Source organism: Sebastes fasciatus, chromosome 3 (assembly GCF_043250625.1).
Source record: "Sebastes fasciatus isolate fSebFas1 chromosome 3, fSebFas1.pri, whole genome shotgun sequence".
Taxonomy (NCBI): Eukaryota; Metazoa; Chordata; class Actinopteri; order Perciformes; family Sebastidae; genus Sebastes; species Sebastes fasciatus.
The window spans coordinates 31,789,745-31,803,769 of NC_133797.1; the positions used below are offsets into that span (position 1 = coordinate 31,789,745).

General features: G+C 37.5%; 1 protein-coding gene across 1 annotated transcript; it reads left to right on the forward strand.

Annotated features, from left to right (window-relative positions):
* The first annotated feature begins 835 nt into the window (after positions 1 to 835).
* On the forward strand, positions 836 to 13,395 carry LOC141762830 (sodium-dependent phosphate transport protein 2B-like). Its single transcript, XM_074626916.1, has 14 exons — positions 836 to 916; positions 1,946 to 2,182; positions 3,289 to 3,352; positions 4,358 to 4,468; positions 6,175 to 6,303; positions 6,690 to 6,833; positions 6,963 to 7,074; positions 7,695 to 7,887; positions 9,130 to 9,225; positions 9,317 to 9,437; positions 10,413 to 10,580; positions 10,674 to 10,790; positions 11,137 to 11,261; positions 11,935 to 13,395. Exons 1-14 carry the CDS (start codon positions 836 to 838, stop codon positions 12,499 to 12,501), a joined length of 2,265 nt encoding a protein of 754 aa, XP_074483017.1. The 3' UTR covers positions 12,502 to 13,395.
* Positions 13,396 to 14,025: the final 630 nt, after the last annotated feature.

The window sequence follows — 14,025 nt, forward strand, 5'->3', positions numbered from 1 at the left end:
GTTGTTGTTGTTGTTGTTTGCTACTGCGGCAAAACCAATTGCCCCTTGGGGACAAATAAAGGTCTTGAACTTAAATGTAGTACTAATGTGTTCCTCTGAAGTAGAAGTACACAGTAAGTAAGTAGTAGTATACAGTTGAGTTGCATATTTTTAATGTGCTGTGGGGGCCTTTTCAAAGTTATTTCAGGGTACAATGAGTTAGAATAGTAGCATAATTCAATATTTTCCTTATCTATCTAAACAGCATAATAAATCTATAGCTGTTTGGGGCCCTTATAGTTGCGGGCCTAACGGTAAAGTCTGTCCAACAGGCCAAGCATTCGGCTCATTCTGAACAGGCATGTTTTGAACAGGCACTGCATTAGTCTGATTATATCAGGAAGTTGCCAGTAAGAATAAAATGGTACAATGTTGTAATGGCATCGTATGGTGCCTAGGTGATGCTGTTGCACTTGCACGCTGTTTGATAAATAAGACGTTGATTGCCTCTTATATGTGGTTGCATAAAGTTAAAAAAAAGCACTGAAAACTTGGCAAAGCTACAGTACAGATAGAAGAGATAGAGTACATATCAGTTTACCCAGAGCAGGTCTGGAGAGGAAAAGACCAAGAGGAGAAGAAGAGTGACTAGATGACAATCAATAGGCTAACATTTATTGATAAAACTAAAAATAGAAGTGTATTTTTTTCCTCTGTTGTCCCAGTTATCATCCATTCAGTTTTACAGGCAACATGACAAGGAAGTGCCAGACCAAAATTAATTTGTGTCTGATCTGTGTTCGTGTGCGTGACAGAGGAGGGGCTACGGTTTATTTTAGTCATATAAGGTCGCACCATGCAGAGCGGCAGGGCACTTGGGCCGATCAAAGCAGCACTTGGGGAGCAGGCTGTACCTGACTGCATTAAGCCTGCAGAGGTTATCCTGTGACGATCAACACTGGGGTCACTTGAGCTCACCAGATGGGCACTTGGGCCACTCTCCGGTGTGATATGTTGGGCCATGGGTGCAAATTACCTGCTGAGTTAACCCTGGCACATTTACATTGACATTTTTAAATTGTCAGTGTTTTGTGTACTGCCCCCAATAAATAAATAAACAATGTTGATTCAACTTTATGGTACTTTTTCGAGGTTTGTATTGCGTTATACTGACTTTATTATTTTGTCCACCCAAATAACAGACACACCTCTCTGTATAATGCAATACAGTTCAAGAGCATCACAAACTACATCCAGAACATTATAACCTTCACTGTTGTATTAGACTGCATTCGTTTTATAGATGTTAAAGTGCAGTGGTGGTGACTGTAATAGAAAAAGGGAGATAGAGGATGTCCTCACCTAATATTGTCAGGTCACAACCTCCACGGAAATTCAATGCATCAGTGTGGCCTAGGCTGACTTTCCCTCCTCTAAGTCCTCTCAGCACATCATAGACAGTTTTATAGGCCTCACGTAGATCATTGATATGTTGAAGTATTGAACAATGGGTAGCTGTATTAAGAGAATCAATAGATTGTCACAAAAAAAATCTCATTGTGTGCCACAAATAGAGCATAGACAAACTCTGTAGGACACAGTGCACATCCGGCAACCCCCTCCAGCCCCATGTGGTCTATCTGTTAGTGGGATAAACCTTTGCCAGGGGTGCTGTACTCTCTGCCACTCTTCTCCCATTGGTCCAACAGCTGGAGCTAGCATCACTCTGAGGGCTGTAGAGTAGTTTTGATTAGGCAATTACAGGAGTTTTTCTGCTTTAAATGGATGGACTCATTTGCAAAACAGACAAACAAACACTAGAACTTTATATGAATCTTAGGTGTAAAACCAGTAAGGTATTTAGGTGAGGTATACAGGTTAGTAACAGCAGGTGTAGGTGCAGGTGAAGACACTAACTCAAGACTTATCAGGTACCATGTGAGTTGTATTGCGACACAACTTGCAGAGAGAGATTGCAGCAGTGTCAGGTAAGACTAGTCAAGGTTTGAAAGGTGTGCTTATCTATGAGGCGGAGGTGTCCCTTGGTGATGTGAACGCTGCACATCACACTCTCCTCTGCCCTCCACGGATCCCCACCCCTTCCAACCTTTCACTCCACCTGCCTGGAGGAAGCCTTTCTAAACCTGAGGCCCAGGTGAGCTCAGCACACACTGGGAGCATGGACTCACTACGCCTGCCACAGGTGAGGACAAGAATGGCTTCTTTTGATCTGTATGCTTTCACCTCAAAACTTTGGAATAAGAATTTAGTTTTTTTTTTTTGTTTGAATAAACTTTAAAGCCCATATGCCTAAAGGGTAAACACAAAATATGATGTATTATTGCTATTATTTTTAAGATTTTACTTCATTGTACTGTTAAGATTTGTTCATGATGCCATTATTTGTGTTGTTACTATTATGATGGTATCATATTTTACTGGTAGTATAGTAACATAAGAAGGTATCTTATGGTTTATAATGTACAAAGTCATATTTTTAATTCTTAAAGTATATATTTTTTACAAATTAAATAGATGATGCTTGTTAGACGCACTCGTAGTGACAAAAAGGATCAAGGCCAACGAAAGTCTTGTAGAGACGCTGTATTAATATTGATATGACATTAAGCTTGGTAACAATTGCCTGAACACTGAAACATAAAATGAATGTTCAATAAAATTGTGTTGTGATATTATTATAAACATAAGTAACTATAGAAAACAGGGCTTTGGTGAATTATACATAAAAGAGAATAATAAGATATAGTGTAAGTACATTTATATATGAGAATTGTATCAATAGTTAATACATTTATTCAAATATAGCCAACTGATTTAACATATGTAAGTCCAAATGTAACACCTTTTTTATATCCATTTAGCTGGTAGATTTCTTTCTGTGTCGTACTGTTGTGTGAATGGAATTTTACTGCAGCTGGACCATGTGACGATAAGATCAATACTCTGGCATGTGAGGGAAAGTGTGTGTGGGTGTCTCTATCTGTATGTGTGATATTTCCTGGACCTGATGCCCTGACAGTCGATGGATTAAATACAATTGATGTCTGTTAAATTTTATGACACGATATGATGCCAACCACCATTATAATGTATGAGGCAAACATTCAGGTTGGCATATTTGATTTAATGCAATCTCTTAAAAAGGTGTTCATTTCAACACAGTCCCGAGAAAGAATCCTTTGGGACATTTAAATAGAGACAAACAACATTTAAGGAGCATTTTCCCACAATAAATATATAGCATTTTAGAATTAAATCCATCTTTTTTTCTTTTTTTTTTTTCTTTAGTCAATGGCTGCTCAAACCAATGGCAAAGAAGACCACAATGAGAGACATGGAAATAAGAGCAAAGGTATTTTTCATATTGTATGAAATGCAACGGACGGCTATTGATGAATTTAGGGTAACACTTTATAATAATATATAAATAGTAAATTGGCAGTTAATTAAACTTAGTTAATAGTTATTTAAATGTTAACAAATAATTATAATAATTAATAATCTTAATTATTAGTAATGCTATAATTTATGTTATTTTATCATTAGTTTGTGTGATATGAAATAATTAGTTCATAAATTATGTATTGTATCATAGCTGATAAGAGATGATAACAATTGCATTCTGATTACATTAGTAAACTATTAACAGTTTATTGTTGTACACATTATAACATTTTATATACTATATTAAGTATTTGTTAGTGATTATCAAATGATTTGTAAATCTTTAAGATATTGTTTGTAAAACATCTATTAACATTACATAGATAGATGGACCAGAAACCAATTATTAACCATTGACAAAATATTAACTATCTATCTAAATAATGGTTTATAGATGCTTCACAAAGTATTTATTAACCATTTAACAAGGTATTATAATCATCAGTTGTAACTTTATAATAGCCATCCAAATAATGTTTTTAGATGGTTTACAAACCAATTATTAACTGTTAACAATGTGTTACAAATATCTATCTATGTAATGTTTATAGATGTTTTAAAACAAATGTCATTAAGGTTTAAAAATAATATCTTAATCATTAACAAATACATTTTCTATACTATATATATATATATATATGTATAGTATAAAAAAATGTCATAATGTGTGCAACAATAAACTGTTAAAATAATATAAATTATAGCATTACTAACAATGAATAAACATTATTAATTATCATGTTGTTGTTTGTTAACAGTAAAACAACTATTAACTAAGTTTAATTAACTCTATCAATTTACCATTTATAAATGATGGTTATTATAAAGTGTTAATTTGTTTAGATAACAGTTACATGTAATGTAGTTGTATAAAAAAAAGGGACAGTAAATGCATTCAGACTTTTTATCTTAGAGGTCCCAGCGAGTCCTGCACACTCCACTGTGGCTTTGATTGAAGAGGAGCCGGAGGACGCCGACCCATGGGACATGCCGGAGCTGAAGGACACCGGGGTCCCCTGGTCAGGTGAGGGCTTCTAACGTAACATTATTACCAGGACAAGTTCAGTGTTGTATGATCCTCGTACTTTAAAGGAACATGTGTGTCCTGATTAGATATACATGGTCAGTAAGTAATACATTTACATGCCTACTGATGGATTACATATAGCCTAATGAAGATGTGATAAAGTGTCCCATATTGTTACATAACCACACAGGAGCTGTCAAGTACACTGTGCAGTCAAATAAACAAGCGCATAACTGTACATCTCCTAGGCTATTAATACATTCATAGTATATACAGCATAACAAGTCTTCAGTGTATAACAATTCTTCTTACAGTGAAAAAGTATTCACCCCTCCTTCATGTTTTAACATCTAACAGCATCAAATCAAAGTAGTAGTAATAAGTTTAATGTGGCTTTATTGCAGAGGTGCTTGGAGTATTCCTTTGTTTTCATGGATGTATTTGTACTACAGTCATTGAAACTCTTCAACTACACACAATTATTAACTAATTATGTGACTTCTAAAACCAACTGGCTGCACCACTTTTAAGTGTGTCCTATTAAAGGGGTGAATACTTATACAAACATGTATTTTATACCTGTAATTAATATAGATAACTTTGTAGATTTCCCTTTGGCTTTAAAAAGGTATTTTTTTCTGTTCATCAGTGTAAAAAAACAAAAAAACACATTAAATCTACTTTGATTCAAGTTTGTTAAACAATAAAACATCAACATTTCCAAAGGCGGTTGATATTTTTTATCATCACTGTAGTTGGCTGAAGACATCATTGCCTCATTAGATAGACAATAAATCAAATCAGTGTTATTGATCTGATTATTTAGAAAGCATTGAGTTCATAAACAGTAATGAGACAGTAGCCAGACAACATACTGTAGGCACAGAGTGTTTCCTATGACTCTCAACTCTGTGGGCTGTGCAAAATGCCTTTTTTTATGGCAGATATTTAGATATTTCAAAGCAGGAAAACCACTGGTGTGATTAATACTATTAATAAGGGATGCAAACAATTTAGCTTTACCAGTTCCAGGGTCCTACTACTTTGCATGCTGGCTCCCTGACATGGCCTACTGATACACTTAAATGTAACCGAGCCATTGTTTATGGTATAAAGTGCTGCAGGAATGACGTATTTTTGTAGGCCAACCCAGAAGTTAGTATGGCACTGGTTCCCTCGACAAAAAGCCAATGGGATTTTTCCATTGGGTTTTTGGATTATCGCAGAAAATAAGCTCTGTGGCAAACGTTTATGATTCTGGCACATTTTGTTCAGCAAGATAATCTCCACAAATGAAACACTACTTCTATGATTTTTGAAGTGTGAATGCAATCAGCAGAAGTAAAAAGCTAACGTTAGGCTATAAACGAACTACTGTACACCACGGTCGCATGAACACGAGTAGACACAACGAGGCTGTAAAGGCAGACGAGTGGGCATGATGACGTTTAGTAGTCTCATTTAGCCACTTGTTAGCAGCTGCCTTTTTTAAGACACATAAAGGCTTCAAAATTCACAAGTGGGATATTTACTGACGTATTTTACATCATAGAACAAATTGTTAAAATCTCTTTGTGTTTTTCCTGCTATGACAAATGAAAATGTTGGCCGTAAAAAAGGCCCATAAAGGAAATCTTTGAAAACTAACTTTTTCTCTTTTTTTGTTTCTGTTTAATCCCATTCATGTCTTGTCTCTGTCCCAGCTCTGGATACCAGAGGGAAGGTTTTGAAGGTGTTGTTGTCGGTGGGGAAGTTGATCTTGTTGCTGGGTTTCCTCTACATTTTCATCTGCTCTCTCGACGTCCTCAGCTCAGCATTCCAGCTCGTTGGAGGTAAACGCGGCAACACTTGTCTGAAGCCACGTGTGGGTGTAATGATGACCCATGAAACTGCCATGCTGGCTTTTTGCACTGCAGACATTTTGACTTGGAAATGTAGTTTCTAATAACATTAAGAGTGGCTTTGTTCTATTCAAATGTCCCAGTAAGTCAGCCCTGAAACTGAAGCATTAATATTATTATTCACACCTGTGCTTTTTCTACTGTGACATGTCAAAATGTCTTCTGTGAAAAAGTCTTTGCCTTAATACATACAAAAGCACCATGATAAACAGTGATTTATATATTATCCAATCACTGTCCACTGCATACTATTTTGAAGAGGAGGAAAAAAGCATTTTTTGAATATGCACATGCTCCCTTATGTTCACCTTGTCCAGGTAAAGCAGCAGGAGACATCTTTCAGGACAACTCAATTCTGGCCAACCCTCTGGCTGGCCTGGTCATCGGTGTTTTGGTCACCCTGTTGGTTCAGAGCTCGTCCACTTCCTCCTCCATAGTTGTCAGCATGGTCTCCTCTGGACGTGAGTATGAGCTTCTACTCTTCACACAAATAAACACACAGTTACACATCCCTGCACAGAATACATGAATGATGATGATGGTGTTGGAGGAGGACTGATGATCAAGGACACCTGTGTTTGTTTTGGCAGTGCTGACGGTCCAGCTGGCTGTTCCTATCATCATGGGCACCAACATCGGCACCTCTGTCACCAACACACTGGTCGCCATGACGCAGGCTGGTGACCGCAGCACCTTTCGCAGGTAATCATTTTGTATTTGATGGATTGCGTCCTTTGCCTCCCTTTCTCTGCAGTTCAGAAAGCCCACAGAAATGTTCTCGAGAACATTGTGTTCTGCTGTGAACTACAAGAATATGCAGAGGTAATCTGGGCACAGTGCTACAGTATATCTACTATCTGAGTTTGATGAATCATCTTTTATTGCTGTAATGGTCACCTCCAACTACAGATGCATCAGAGCAGCACATGCAGTGAGTTCAGCATTTAAGTAACACAACTTTAATTGCAGAATTGTCTGTGAAAAACATGTATATATCCAAAATGCCAGCTTTTGATGAACTAAGGAAACAGACCTCTTTTAGGCTCGTGGCAATAGGTCAGGATATATTTACAACCCATTAAATCTTCAATATCTAATGTACAAAATGAAATCCTTCCTAAAACTTACACATATTGCATATTTAACCTATAATGTATGATCCTCAAGTTTGTCTGAAACTGATTACTAATTAATACTGTATGAATAGATTTATTTACCAGTTAACTTACTAGACAACTTAGCAAAATGATGTAGCTCCCATTAGAAAGAACAACGGTCATTTTTACTTTGCATTTATCTATCTTCTTTCACAATGTACCCAGGGCTTTTGCAGGGGCCACAGTGCACGACTTCTTCAACTGGCTCTCTGTGCTGGTGCTGCTGCCTCTGGAGGTCGCCACCGGTTATTTGTACGAGGTCACCAAGCTCATCATCGACTCTTTCCAAATTCAGAGTGGAGAGGCCCCAGACCTGTTAAATGTGATCACTGATATCCTCACTGAGTCAATTATACAGGTAAAATGTCATTTGTGATGATGTTACTTGTGCAAACTACCTTTATTGTTCAAATCTGAAGAAAATGTTTGTTATTAGGACATTAAAGCTACCCTGTGGAGATATTGAGCACTAGTAGCACTACAGAGCAATGTACTATTTAGGTTGTATTTTGCACGCACACAAAGACGCACACGTCATCCTGTCTGGTTTCACATTATTCTGCGACAGTTGTTGGTGGTAAAGAAACACAGCAATGCGCCATCGATGGCAGGGAGGAAGAACTGCTAGAAATGAGACGTAGATTTAAAATATTACAAATCAGCTTTGCAATTGTTTTATGAGGAAGAAAATTACTTTTGTTACTTTGTTTATAAAAAAACTCCACAAGGTACCAAAAAAAAAGTCCTTTGACATGCTGAAATCTGATGTTTTTAGCTAGCTACGGGCATTTTGTTAGTGTTTCAGCCCTTGGTTGCATATTGTGGCACCGATTGTTTAGAGGGTTAGAGTATGACGCGTTGCGCTCTGTCTCTATTAGATGTGATTGTTGCTACAAATATCTGAAAGACTTTATCTTAACACCATTTGAAATTTAGCTGACCTCAGTTGGCAACATCTGGTTACATCTCATTTTATGCCCAGAACAAACCTCTAACCTTCCACTTGCAGATCAAAAATGCAAGATGCAAATTATATTATACGTTATGCAAAAGATCAGAACCGCCTACAAATTTAACATAATGCAGAAGAACTGCTTCATGCAACACTGTTTAATGCACATGTTACCCATCTGTAAAGACAGTACTGTGATACCCAGTTTAGCCATACATTGGTGGAAGAAAGCATTGCACTGAACCAAAGACAAAAAGAAGGCTGGAGTTTGCCTCACTAATGTCCAGCAAGTACAAAAAGCAACGAACAGCAGTCATTTAGCATCAGGGTTAAGTCTGTTGAACCTGTCACCAACAAATGTCATTTTAGTGTCATTAACTGGTTAACTGGTTGTCAGACTGGTGAATATAGTGTTACAGTAGTCGGGCTGATACAGAAGCTACTGCGCAATTGTTGGTGTTATCTATACGGGCCACTGCTGAACTTCCACAGTAGCTTCTTCTAGCTCAAAATGATGAATTGGTTGAATTGTGAACCATGAAGCAGTATTAGACATATATCTTGTGTTTGAATAGTATAAGATACTATATTATATCTTTTGTCATGGTTTTACATTTCTGCACCTTCTGTCCTTTCTCTCCGATTTAGTTGGATGAGTCTGTCATTAGTGGGATTGCCACCGGAGACCCAGAAGCCAGGAATAAGAGCCTCGTCAAGAAATGGTGCCAAACCTTCACCAACACAGTAAGACCAAAAACATGTCAGCTACGTACCAAATATTCAAAAACATCGAGAAGATTAAAATCTTTATTGTCAAACTGATGTTGTGTTTCAGACCTTAATGAACGTCACAGTTCCTGGTCCAGAGAACTGCACGTCTCCGTCTCTCTGCTGGGTCGATGGCAACTACACCTCCACACTGAAGAACATTTCTGAAACATACAATGTCCATAAATGTAAGACCAGTTTTCACAGTATTTATAGTCTTGTTTTTGTTTGTGTAACAATGCAAAAAACGTAATCTATACATTCTTCTCACCATGATGTACATGGCCACATATAGTAGGTAGATTGATGGGTGAATAGATAGATAGACAGATGGATAGATTAAGTAATAAATAAGATAAATTTAAATGCCATTTCACATAGCATGGCAAAAGTGTTTAAACTAATCAAGCAGCTTAACTATGCAGGGACTGTAACATCATCTTTGCCTTGATGGAGCTTTTTAGTCTCTTTTAGTTCAATGTTTTGGGTTTATTGACCCGATTTTCAACAGCAGAAGACGGCTTTTTCTAGCAAAAAATGAGGAGCATCTAGCAACACATCAATCAAAACAACTTTATCAAGTGATACTATACATGAATTTGTGTTTTCCAGGTTGTTGTAGAGTTCTTCTGCCCTCAAGTGGCCAGAAAAAAAATCCATTAATGCAGCTTTAAAGGAACAGTGTGTAACATTTTGGGACATCTATTAGCAGAAATGGAATATAACATTCATAACTATGTTTTCATTAGTGATAGTAATCACCTGAAACTATAATCGTTGTGTTTTCGTTAACTTAGAATGAGCCCTTCATATCTACATAGAGAGCTTCTTTTTTTTTTACATTACCTGAAGGCCACTGTAGTTCTCCGACTCGCTTGTGAAACTAACGTGAGCTGCAGAGTGCAAAACCGTTGCTCCTAAAGTAGTGTTATTATAAGGAAGTTTTGCACTCGGCAGCTCACGTTACCATAGTCTTGGAAAGGGAGGAGTGAGTGCAGGGGTAATCAGTTGGTTGCAATCTGAAACCACACCCCTAGATACCACCAAATCCTACACACTGTACCTTTTAAAACAAGAAGGATACAAGCCATCATCAAATTGTATCCATATCGTGTCATTTCTGCAGAATGTTCATGTGTGTGTTTCTGTGTGTCCACACACAGGTAAGCATCTCTTTGTGAATGTGAGTCTGCCTGACCTGGCCGTGGGTCTGATCCTGCTGGCTCTGTCTCTGCTGGTGCTCTGCTCCTGCCTGATCCTGATCGTCAAGCTGCTCAACTCCATGCTGAAGGGACAGGTGGCCGGAGTCATCAAGAAGATCCTCAACACCGGTGAGCAGCGCTGCACACTTCAAGTGCAATGATTTGAGTGTGATTGCGGTGGTGAGTAGTACATGAGTGTTGTGTGTCTGTTTGTGTGTGCAGATTTCCCTTTTCCATTCGGCTGGGTCACAGGTTACATTGCCATTTTTGTCGGAGCTGGAATGACCTTCATTGTGCAGAGCAGCTCGGTTTTCACTTCTGCTATTACTCCACTTGTTGGTGAGGTCAATCATTCATCCATCCTTCCATCCACCCATTTCATTCATCTCTGTGTTTTTCAATTTAATCTTCATTTCATCATGCCATTCATTCATTTGTATTTACATTTTGTACTTGAAATGCCCCTAAATAGACTGATTCTGCTTCTCTCCATGTTTATGTATCTTGTTCTTCTCTGAGGCATCTTAGGTAGTAAAATGTGCAATTAGTATTTTAAAGTATTAGTAAAGTATTTTTTTCCTTATTTTTATTTATTTTATCCTTGAAGCTATTAAATGCAAGTAATTTCCTAGACAGAGGGAGGGATGTGAAAATATTTTAATCTGTGTCCCATTTGTTTGAATAGGTATCGGTGTCATCAGCATAGAAAGAGCATACCCATTGTCTCTGGGTTCAAATATTGGCACAACCACCACAGCCATCCTGGCAGCTATGGCTAGTCCTGGAGACACACTGGCTAATGCTCTACAGGTCAGTAATTCACACACAGAGAAACGTGAACACATGTGGAATAACCAGGTTGACATTTTAATATGTTTTATATGAATTTATTTTGAGTTCTCGGAGATATAAAAAACTATTAGGTGGAGGAAGTCTGTTTTTTTTTTCTTAATTTATATTTGTGTAAATATAATTCTAAGCATTTTTGCCTTAAGAATTAGATTTATATTTTTTAGCTTTTTGAATTGTATCATGACCCATAAGGGATACCAATAATAACTGTGAAATCCAGAACATATTTATTGCAACTTTAAATTCTTAGTTTGACAGGAAAATTGGGTGCTTTATTTTTTCTGAAATGTTTCTAGAAGTTTTCTTGAAAATAACTACGTAAATTGGGATGAAGTATAGGGAAAATAGGAATTTCCCTTTAAAGAACAACTCAATTTAAACCCAAGTAAATATTATTTTCTCATTGGATTTACATTTTTTTTTACATAAAATAAATTATTTACCAATCATGATACATCGTTCTTTCCATGAAACTTGAAATTATTATAAAATTACAGACCTGTGAAGTAAAGTCTTAAAAAAATTCTTATTAAATGAAATAGTATGTAAAAGTGTTCAATTTTTATTTTTTATTTTATGAGGCGAAAAATAATGATTGAAACATATCAATAAAGTTTGTTGATGTTTCCAGATTGCCCTCGTGCACTTCCTGTTCAACATCTCTGGCATCCTTCTGTGGTATCCAATCCCCTTCACCCGCGTCCCTATCCGGCTGGCCAAAGGCCTGGGGGACATCACCGCCTCCTACCGCTGGTTTGCTGCCGTCTACATCATCCTCTGTTTCTTCATTTTGCCGCTCTTCGTCTTCAGCCTCTCGCTGGCTGGCTGGCCGGTACTGGTGGGTGTGGGTGCACCTCTGGTCGTCATGTTGATCACCATCATGGTGATCAACGTGCTGCAGAAACGGAAACCCGGGTGTCTGCCTGCAGCACTGCGATCCTGGGACTTCCTCCCTCTCTGGGCCCACTCCCTGGCTCCCTGGGACAAAGTGGTTGGTGTAATTACCGCCAAATGCTGTTGCTGCTGCAAATGCTGCCAGCTTGCTGCTGACAATCAAGAACCCAGAGAGAAAGAATCTGTAGAAAATAACAAGAAATCCCACACAGAGGCGTATGATAACCATGCAATGAGTGCAGAGAAGGAGGTGGAAAATGAGATAAATTTAGAGCTAAAAATCCTGAATATGACCCGGCTTTGAGATTTTATATATACATACTGTATAGTGTGACTGGTCATGGCAGAAGGACCAAACACATTTAGGCAAAACTGTCAAATTTCCGTAATATTTATGTTATTACTTTAGTGTGAGATGGGAAATGGTTATGTAGGGAATTCCAACTCTCTGGGTATCACGAGCCAGACAAAGGAAATACATGCAGGAAAGTGTTGGTCTTTCAGCTGCATAGTGTTAACTGAAGTGGCCTTTAAAGGATAAAGCTGGCAATATTCTTTTTTTTTGTAATTGTCAACAAATGCACAATTACAAAATGCACAATGCGTTAGTCCATCTCTCAGTAAACTTTCTGACTTTCCTTACCCTGTTCGTGGCTTTCAGCCTCAAGCCAGTTGGCTCCTGCTGAAGACGTAAATGTTAAAAATAGCTACAAAACATATAGTTTAATTTTTATAGAGGCAAAATAATAATACAGCTGGGCGCTTTATAGTTTACAGCAAACGTTACTCAAACAGAAGGAAAGTGTGCATTTGTTGGGGACTATTTTCAGCTGCGGATTAATAGTATTTTAGTGAGTATTTCCGGCAGCAGGATGGTGTATGTGGGATCGACTAACAACTAACTACAGTGCCCAGGTTCATCATGATGAAGGGACTTGTCACCCAGTGCAACGGTGTGGTTCACATGTGTTTTTAATTGTTTTTAGCATGCATTTTTAGCAGTTTGATTTTCCAGTTTTAGCAAATACTTCAAAGTGTTCTTAACTACTTAATCAATGATTTTCTTTTTATTGTTCAGCACAAAGATTTAATAAGAATTCAACTGTGACGACAGAGAATCTTGTGCACAAGTATATTCAATAAGAAATTGTTTATTAATTGTAACCGAGGTAAATTGAAAATTCATTGTGATATTGAGTTTAAGGCTACGTTCCAAATCGCATACTTTTTCTTTTTACTTTTAGTACGTACTGCAGCTGCCCATACAAAGTACATACTACTGTTGCATGCAGTATGCACACAATTGGGACAACCTACTTTGTCATGACATTGCACCTTGAACTTTGACCCTCTTGCTCATATATATCTGCTGTGTAGAGGATTGTGGGTCAGAATAGCCAGAAAAAAATACTGCATTTGACATACTATGATATACCAAATCTTTTCTGGCATACTAAATAGTGTGGTAGTATGAGTATTGGAGCGCATAGCCAGTCGCATTCCTCTGAGCAGTATGAGCAAGAGGGTCAAAGTTTGTGCAATGTTATGATGAAGTATAAAGTTGTATGTCCCAATTGTATGCATACTGCATGCAACAGTGCCTACTTTATCAGAATCAGAATCAGAATCAGAATCAGAATGGTGTTTATTGCCAGGTGTAAGAGGTATACACTAGGAATTTTCTTTGGCATTTTTGGTGCGAGACAAACTGTATAATAACAAAAGAATAGATAAAAACAAAAGAATAGATAAAAACGTTAGAATAAAATAATAAAAATGTACAATTTATAAGGGCAGCTGCAGTACGTACTGAAGTAAAACCAAAAAG

Bases quoted from the DNA above. Each gene is read 5' to 3' on its own strand.
- LOC141762830 (XM_074626916.1), top strand. From the start codon at position 836: ATGCAGAGCGGCAGGGCACTTGGGCCGATCAAAGCAGCACTTGGGGAG. The intron at 917-1,945 runs GTTATCCTGTGA...CACAACTTGCAG, and splicing joins ACTGCATTAAGCCTGCAGAG to AGAGAGATTGCAGCAGTGTC. The intron at 9,438-10,412 runs GTAAGACCAGTT...GTCCACACACAG, and splicing joins AACATACAATGTCCATAAAT to GTAAGCATCTCTTTGTGAAT.